Below are 9,033 nucleotides of genomic sequence, written 5' to 3' on the forward strand. Positions count from 1 at the left end.
GTGTTAATACGGCTAACATTTATTAACTGTTGTGATGTTTTGTGATTGTTTTTTTCCCCCCGTCAAGATAGAAGCTTTGCTACTTTTTATTTCCTTCAGTGACCTTTGACACCCTGCTGCATTTTTATACTTTTTTATGGTTTGTTTATGGCACCTAAAAAGTAAAAAGTTTTCGGGGGTTAATTTTCCACTGCAGAGCTGCTTTACACCAGCACATCAACCAGAGTCAGATTCCACCTGGAGTAATTAGTGTTGCACTCACCTTTTGATCTGTCCTTTTTGATTTTATTTTTTTTACTATAATGTGGACCTTGTGACAAAGTCCTTTTCAGAGTTTCCAAAAGCATCCTGATTATCTTCAAGGCTGGATTTACACAGGTGCAAATAATTCAAATTTTACCCTTTTTTTCCCCTTGGTATACATTTTTAGGCTACAAACATTTGAAAAAAAAATCTTGTAAATATATGGACGCTCACTTGATTTATTAGGTCGAATTTTGTAAATGAAATCCGACGATTTCAGAGTTTCTTTTACGGAATAAGGTCTCGCCTGTGTGTCGATAGCTAGAATTTAATGTGACAGTTGTGTGTATCTGCATCATGTTGTTGTCACGGTCCTCAGAGAGTGTGTGTGTGTGTGTGTGTGTGTGTGTGTGTGTGACCTGGGATCATACATGCACACACACACACACACACACAGATAAATTAAATTAATCTGTTGTAATCAGATGAAAAAATGTAATTTCTGTATCTGTGTAAATGCAGCCAAAGATCATTATTAGTTAAATGTAATGATGAATAATTTAATGGCGCGGATGCATTCAAAACAATGAACATTTCTTTGAATATCTTTGAGATGCTTTTGGAAAGGTTCCAGCAGGTCTTGGTTGACAGTTTTCTTAAGCTGTGTGGCTATTTTAAATCCTGGCCTTTATTATTCTTAATATACACATTTGTACACCTGGACTTATTTACCCAAGCACACATACATACGAAGATCTGTCCATTTTAAAGATTTCTTTTCCTTTACGAGCTATGGATTTTAATCTATACCCTTTTTATAGACGCTCTTGGGGTCTTTTCTAAGCAAGCGGAGTAGTAATATTGTTTGAATAATGTTTGTGGTGAAGCTACAGTGGTGGAAGCATCTGTAGCGACAAGTAATATGTATTTTACTTTGTCCTTGTTTTGAGGGACGTCGGCCTACAGTATGTTTTCAATGTTTTTGTCTTTTTTTGTTTTTAAGGCTGATATCCTCACGCCAAACCCTGGGACTCAAGTCTATAAGGCTCTGGTGCAATAAGGGGAGGTTTTTTAAAAAATTGAAAAAAAAAGTGGAAATTGAAGCACACCTGTTGTATATCTGTTTGTTTGTTTGTTTTTTTTGCATATTAAAAGAAGTTGAGAATTCTCAATATGAAGAGATAATGACTTGCTGTTTTGATTCAGGAATGTGCTGTACATATCCATTGATTAAAGTGACTTTTTTGTTACAACATGTCTGCTTTTTTCGTACGAGGAAATTACTTTTTTCAGATTCTTGAAAAATGACGAGCATTGATATTGCACATCTTTTCATAACCTTCCCATAACGTTGAGCTATGACCTGACTGCAAATATATGAAATGCTGATTAATTGTTAAAACCCTGATGATACATGAGATCAATGTGTGGACCATGACAACTGATAAGTCTACATCTAAGGAAGGCTATCATTTTATGAATCAAAGTAAGGCTTACTTAGATGTAGGGGCTGTAGTAAGGCTATAACCTTACTTAGATGTAGACTAATCAGTTGTGATTTTATGAGTCATCTACATATTGTTCTCATCAAGGTAAGGCTGTAGGCTTACTTAGATGCAGGGGCGTTAGTAAGGCTACAACAACTGATTAGACTACATCTAAGTAAGGCCTTACTACAGCCCCTACATCTAAGTAAGGCTATAGCCTTACCTGGATGAGATCAATGTGTGGATGACTCATAAAAATCACAACACCTGATTAGTCTATATCTACATGAGGCAACAACCTTTATACAGCCCCTACGTCTAAATAAGACTATAACGTTACTTTGATGAGATCAATGTGTGGATGACTCATAAAATACCAACTGATTAGTCTACATCTAAGTGAGGCTAAAGCCTTACTACAGCACCTACATCTAAGTAAGGTTATAGCCTTACCTTGATGAGATCAATGTGTGAATGACTCATAAAATCACAACAACTGATTAGTCTACATCTAAGTAAGGCTATAGCCTTACTACAGCCCCCTACATCAAAGTAAGGCCATAGCCTTACTACATCACCTACATCTAAGTAAGGCTATAGTCTTACCTTGATGAGATCAATGTGTGGATGACTCATAGAATCACAACAACTGATTAGTTGATAACTAAGTAAAGCTATAGCCTTACTACAGTCCCTATGTCTAAGTAAGGTTTCGGCAGGGCCTCTCCTGCCGAAAAGTGACTGCACCCTATAACTCTTTATTGCAAGGAGTGATATTGTCCAAATTGACTGTACGTGCACCTGGTCTCCTCTACTACTCATGCTGAAAAGACAGAGAATGTAACCCCTTCCAATCCAGAGTTACCGGGTGCAGTCACTTTTTGGCAGGGCTTCTCCTGCCGAAAAGAGAATGTAAGCCCTTCCAATCCAGAGTTAGGGGGTGTAGTCACTGTTTGGCAGTGGGCAGGGGCAGGGAAGACAGTCACTGTGGATTCAGAGACTAAGTCACTTACAGTATTCTATAATTAAAAAGAAAAAATGTTAATTTAAATTTGCCATTGTATGCTATACCTATGTATACATATACTTTAAGAAATAATTATGTTAATACATGTTAAACTTATGAATCATTATTTATTGTTCTCTGCTTTCATATATTATCACTTTATTTAATTGTACTTGGGTGTGTTTTTTCCAGAGTTGTACATTGCTGTACCATAAAAGATTATACTGAGGTCAGCACATCCGTATTAACAGGAAAGAATATTTTAAGGACACAATATAAGAGGAGCATGAGAGTAAAATCAATATCAATTAAAAAATTGAGTGAACATATTTTCCAAGAGGTTGAACTGTTCCTTTAGGATAATAAAAGTATCAATAGTGACACAAAGTGGTGACAAGCTGAAGTTAACAGGCTATTTCTTACAGCTACCTTCTGTAATAATTTTGCACTGCTTCAATGGTATATCACTGAAGATGTGTCCAGACTAGGCATCAGAAGATGTATGTACACAGCAAATACCCTGAGTGATCAGTGACAGCCAGGAAAGACTGGATGACAACCATGAATAGTGTGGTGACTACTGGAGAGTCAGTGACAGCCCGGAGAGACGGCAACCGGGGCAGAAAGGGTCGGCAACCCAATCTGCATCCTCTGAGAGGAGGAACCCCACCAAGCTACGATGAACTCTATGGAAAAATACCCCCAGGGGTGCCCGAGAGGGGGGGAGGATGAGCAACCCAGCCGGACAGATACAACGTTAACAGACCCAGGCAACGGACAAACGACTACGAGCATGCAGTGTACATGCGGTAAAGTCTGCAAAAACATCCGTGGCTTAAAGATCCACCAATCGAGGATGAAGTGCCTGTTGGGAGCAGCAGCAACACTACGCACAGGTGTTACACCTGGTGAGACGCAGGAGGTGCCAGGCCCGGAGTCACCCCATAGTGCCCAGAACCTCCAAGTGTTGCAAACTAATCCCTCGAGCATCCAGTCGGACAGAAGGTGGATCAAATGGCCTGCAGCTAGCATGACTACCCTCTGGAAGCAATTCGATGACGACGTTGACCATATTCTGGAGGCAACTGCGAAAGGAGAGGCTGACAGGAAGCTGCAAGCTTTGACAACAATCATTGTCAGCATTGCAGCTGAAAGGTTCGGCGAGGAGGAGAAGAAAACCGTCACAACAACGTACTCCAAGAATCAGAGAGCTGTGAAGATTCACAACATCAGGCAGGAGATGAAAGCACTGAAGTCCCAGTACAAGGCAGCAGGACAAGAGGAACGCACAGGCCTAGCCCAGCTAATGTGCATCCTCCGGAAAAAGATCAGAGTTCTCCGCCGGGCAGAGTGGCATCGGAGGCGGCGGCGCGAGAGGGCATGTAAACGTGCTTCTTTCATTGCTAACCCCTTCAAGTTCACAAAGGATCTGCTGGGGCAGAAGCGCAGTGGCAAACTGGCCTCCTCACAGAGAGACATAGATCAACATCTGAAGCAGACGTACAGTGATCCAGCAAGAGAGCAGGAGTTGGGAGAGTGTAAGCACCTCATAGACCCCCCTGTACCAGAAGTGCAGTTTGACATGTCGGAGCTGCAGCTAAAGGAAGTTAGGGAGGTTGTCCACAAAGCAAGGGCAAGTTCTGCTCCAGGACCGAGTGGCACTTCATACAAAGTGTATAAGAACTGTCCCAAACTCCTGCTGCGTCTGTGGAAAATCCTGCGAGTCTTCTGGAGAAGGGGGAGGATCCCAGAACAATGGAGAGTGGCTGAAGGGGTCTGGATCCCAAAGGAGGAAAACTCCACTCGGCTAGACCAGTTCCGCATCATCTCCCTGCTGTGTGTTGAGGCAAAGGTTTTCTTCAGCACTGTTTCCAAACGTCTGTGTACCTACCTGGCAAAGAACACCTACATCGATACATCTGTCCAGAAAGGCGGCATTTCAGGAATGTCAGGATGTTTGGAGCATACCGGTGTAGTGACACAGCTCATCCGGGAGGCCAGAGAGAACAAGGGCAACCTATCAGTGCTGTGGCTTGACCTGGCAAATGCATACGGCTCCATTCCACACAAGCTTGTTCAGCTCACTCTGATGAAACATCATGTACCCAGCAGGTGTAGAGACCTCATCGCTGATTATTACAGCAATTTCAGGATGAGGGTCTCTTCAGGAGCAATAACATCCAGCTGGCACAAGGTAGAGATCGGTATCATCACAGGGTGTACTATCTCTGTGACACTGTTCTCACTAGCCATGAACATGCTCACTAAATCTGCTGAGCCAGAGTGCAGAGGGCCCCGTATGATTTCCGGACAAAGGCAACCACCCATCAGGGCATTCATGGATGACCTCACAGTCACGACAGAATCGGTCCCAGGATGCCGGTGGATTCTGAAGGGACTTGAAAGGCTAGTGGATTGGGCCCGGATGCGTTTCAAACCCGCCAAATCCAGATCAATGGTGCTGAGGAAAGGGAAGGTGGAGGACAAGTTCCGGTTTACCATCTCAGGCACAGCCATCCCAACTATCTCAGAGAAGCCAGTTAAGAGCTTGGGCAAGGTTTTTGACTGCTCTCTGAGAGACACAACATCTGTCCAGTTGACATGTACTGAGTTGGAAGGCTGGCTGAAGTCCGTGGACAAGTCAGGCCTACCTGGGAAGTTCAAAGCCTGGGTCTACCAGCACGGCATTCTTCCCAGGATCCTGTGGCCTCTCCTCGTCTACTCAGTCCCTATCTCAACAGTAGAGATCTTGGAGAGGAAGGTCAGCAACCACCTCCGGAGATGGCTTGGTCTACCCAAGAGCCTAAGCAGCATTGCACTCTACGGGAACAGCAACAAACTGCAACTGCCCTTCAAATCCTTGGAGGAGGAATTCAAGGTAACCAGAGCCAGAGAAGTGGTTCAGTACAGGGACTCATGTGATCCGAAGGTGGCTAAGGCAGGGATCCAAGTGAGGACTGGCAGGAAATGGAGGGCAGAGGAAGCGGTCGAAGAGGTAGATGCAAGGCTGCGTCACAGGAGCCTGGTGGGAGTGGTCACTCGAGGTCGAGCTGGGCTTGGATCCTTTCCAACCCCCCAACTTAACACCAGGGGGAGGGAAGCGCGGCGACTTGTTCAGGACGAGGTGAGAGCAGTAGTGGAGGAGACAAGAACCTGCAAGGCGGTGGGTATGAAGCAACAGGGTGCTTGGACAAGGTGGGAGAATGCTGTTGAGCGAAAAGTGACCTGGGCTGAGCTCTGGAAAGCCGAGCCACAACGCATAAAATTCCTAATCCAGGCAGTGTATGATGTACTCCCAAGCCCGTCAAACCTCCACACATGGGGCATAACTGAGACACCAGCATGCCCTCTGTGCTCCAAGCGAGGAACCCTGGAACACATCCTAAGCTCCTGTTCAAGGGCACTTGGAGATGGACGGTACAGGTGGAGGCATGACCAAGTCCTTAAGACCATCGCTGAAGCCATAAGCACAGGACTGGCGTGGGCAAAACAGTTCCGCCCCTCCAAGAAGACCATCGCCTTTGTCAAAGCTGGGGACAAGCCAACTCCTGCCAGAAGAACATCAGCAGGCATCCTGACGTCTGCAAGAGACTGGCAGTTGTTGGTGGATCTTGAACATCAGCTGAAGTTCCCCAGCCACATCGCAGTCACCACCCTGCGACCAGACATTGTCCTTGTGTCTGAGTCCACCAAACAAGCGGTGCTTCTTGAGCTTACAGTTCCGTGGGAAGACCGCTTGGAAGAAGCTTTCGAGAGAAAGCTCTCCAAGTACGCAGGGCTGGTCAGCGACTGCCATCAAGCTGGTTGGAGAGCGAGGTGTTTCCCTGTGGAGGTTGGATGCCGAGGATTTGCAGCCCGTTCTTTGGCAAGAGCCTTCAGCTATTTAGGTATCGATGGAGAGAGGAAGAGGAGAGCCATCCGCAGTTCCACCGAAGCGGCAGAAAGGGCCTCAAGATGGCTGTGGCTCAAAAGAGGAGTACCATGGAGTCATGGTGGTTAGCTAGCCGTCTGGACACAAGCCGGGACTTGATCAATCCCGGTTGGGTCACCTGGAGGAGGGCGTATGATTGTTGAAAGACCCGAAACGTCCAATGAGTCCAGGCACATCACTGAAGATGTGTCCAGACTAGGCATCAGAAGATGTATGTACACAGTATAAAATATGAAGTTTACTAGACATAAAGTATCCCTCTCCACTGTCTGTTAAAAAAATGTGTATTGTTACTTCACTGTGCAGTGATTGAAAGTTGAAACTTAATAACAGTTTTCTGTCTGCGGGGGGCAGTGCCTCAGTAGTTAGAGCGGTTTGATTCCCGTTTCCTCCATTCCACGTACCAATGTGTCCTTGGGCAAGATTATTAACTCCAAATTGCTCCCGATAACTGCCAACAGCATACAGTATGAATGGGTGTACAAATGTGTCTGTGAATGGTAGTCCGCCCTCCCCCCGGTGAGAAGGTTGGCACCCTGCATGGTACTTTTATAATAAATATTTCCCGAGTATTTTTTTTATATTGAATATGTCTGGCAGAGCTCTTTAAATAACTCATACCTGTGAAACTAGTAATTACAGCTGATTTATGTAGACATTACTCAGCCTCCTACTCGACAGTCATTTGTTACACTTTAAGTTTAAGAGACACTGATACTGACAGCAGACTAGCCATATTCAGCTGTTGTTTTTCATATCACAGGGCAAGAGTCTTTGTGAGTATTTGGCATTCCTGGAGCCCATGAGAGTGGATGTCAACCAAGTGGGGGGCACGGAAACTTATTAGGTAACTTAAATAATAAACTGTTTTTCAATAAGTTCACAGTTAACAAATGAACCCTTGTTCTCAGATGGCTTTTGTTATTTACTTCTACTGAATGTTGACATCAGCTTCTATTCTATTCTTTATATATTGTCTAGGTTAATCTCTTATTAGTTCATTCTATGTATGGAAATGTATGGCAGTAGTCTCTTCTTGCACTACTGTAAGGTTACAGTTAAGCATTCATTACATATTCTTGCTTTAATGTTTAATTATGCTTATGTGTGGAAGCATGTACTGTATGTGGTTACATTCATTGTTTGGGTGTATATTGTCTGTCTATGTTTAACCTTTGGGCAAAATAAAACTGGAACAAGAAGTTAAGATGTGAATACGTGTGGTTATAATTTTAGACAGCTGCTTTGTCTGTTTCCATCACCTGCTCACCTATTTAGCCTTATTTTGTATATTATCACAGAAGGATAGATAGGTAGGATAGGTTATCACATAGCAAAACCGAGTCTTGTCTTCCCCAACATATTCATTTTGTAATATCTCTCTCCTGGTTGGATGCTCCTGCTTTGCATAATTTCTCTTCCATGAAATGCGCCCATCAAAAACAGCTCCACTGAATGACAGTGAATAACTACTCTGTTCTTACAAGAAATAGAGTTGGGAATAATACAAGAAAACACAGAAGCAAAAGTAAGCATGTAAAGCTTGGGGAAATAATTGATGATAATTGATGTAGCATATTCTTAGTGGTTTCTAAGTTTCATAGCATGGTAAAACAGAAAATATGCCACATATCTTGGAAGCATAATCTTATTCATCTATCAATGAACAAAAATAACATGTTCCAATGTTTTTATTTATACCTTTTTTGTCTTTGACGTGAGACTGGATTTTGACTCTGCAGATATTAGGTCAATATGCGAAGGATGTACAACAACAGCCAGATGACCAGGATCCCTGAGAATACTTCACTTCTCTTTTGTGAAGACTCTCCCTACTACACAAACATGTTGGGCATTGTGGTAGACTGGGTGATATTTCTTGTAGGACCACCTGAAGTCTGCCTTGCCTGCCACGCTCTCCTGAATCTAGTCAAGAAGGAAACAGCAGCTCCGATCTTCGCCATAAACATAAATCATCAAAGTCCGCTGTATGGCACGAATGTTCATCTGCTTGGGCCTGACCTCCAGTTTGGGCTTCATGTTGCTGATTTCTGTAGAGAGGTATTTAATGGTGGCCTGTCCATTGTGGTACCACACAAAGAACAATGCAAATTTTACCATCCTGATCTCAGTTTGCATGTGGACTCTCTCTCTCTCTCTCTCTGGCCTACTGCTCCCTGGATTTTGTCCTCTTGACCCACACCAGATACTCCTTGTTTCTATTCTCCATCACCTGCCTCCTCCCTGCTCTTGTGGGTCTCTTCATAGCCACATGGAAAGCCCTCAGCAGGCGTACAGCCACTTTATAGATGGACATGATCTTTAAAATAGAATATCAATTTATTTGCCTTTTACCTGTTTTTATT

The 9,033-nt window shown here is 43.7% G+C and overlaps 1 protein-coding gene across 1 annotated transcript; it reads left to right on the forward strand.

Moving 5' to 3' along the window:
• The first annotated feature begins 3,415 nt into the window (after positions 1-3,415).
• LOC128369564 (uncharacterized) lies at positions 3,416-6,736 on the forward strand. Its single transcript, XM_053330641.1, has one exon. It carries the CDS (start codon positions 3,416-3,418, stop codon positions 6,734-6,736), a length of 3,321 nt encoding a protein of 1,106 aa, XP_053186616.1.
• Positions 6,737-9,033: the final 2,297 nt, after the last annotated feature.

The sequence above is a fragment of the Scomber japonicus genome, chromosome 12 (genome assembly GCF_027409825.1).
Source record: "Scomber japonicus isolate fScoJap1 chromosome 12, fScoJap1.pri, whole genome shotgun sequence".
NCBI lineage: Eukaryota > Metazoa > Chordata > Actinopteri > Scombriformes > Scombridae > Scomber > Scomber japonicus.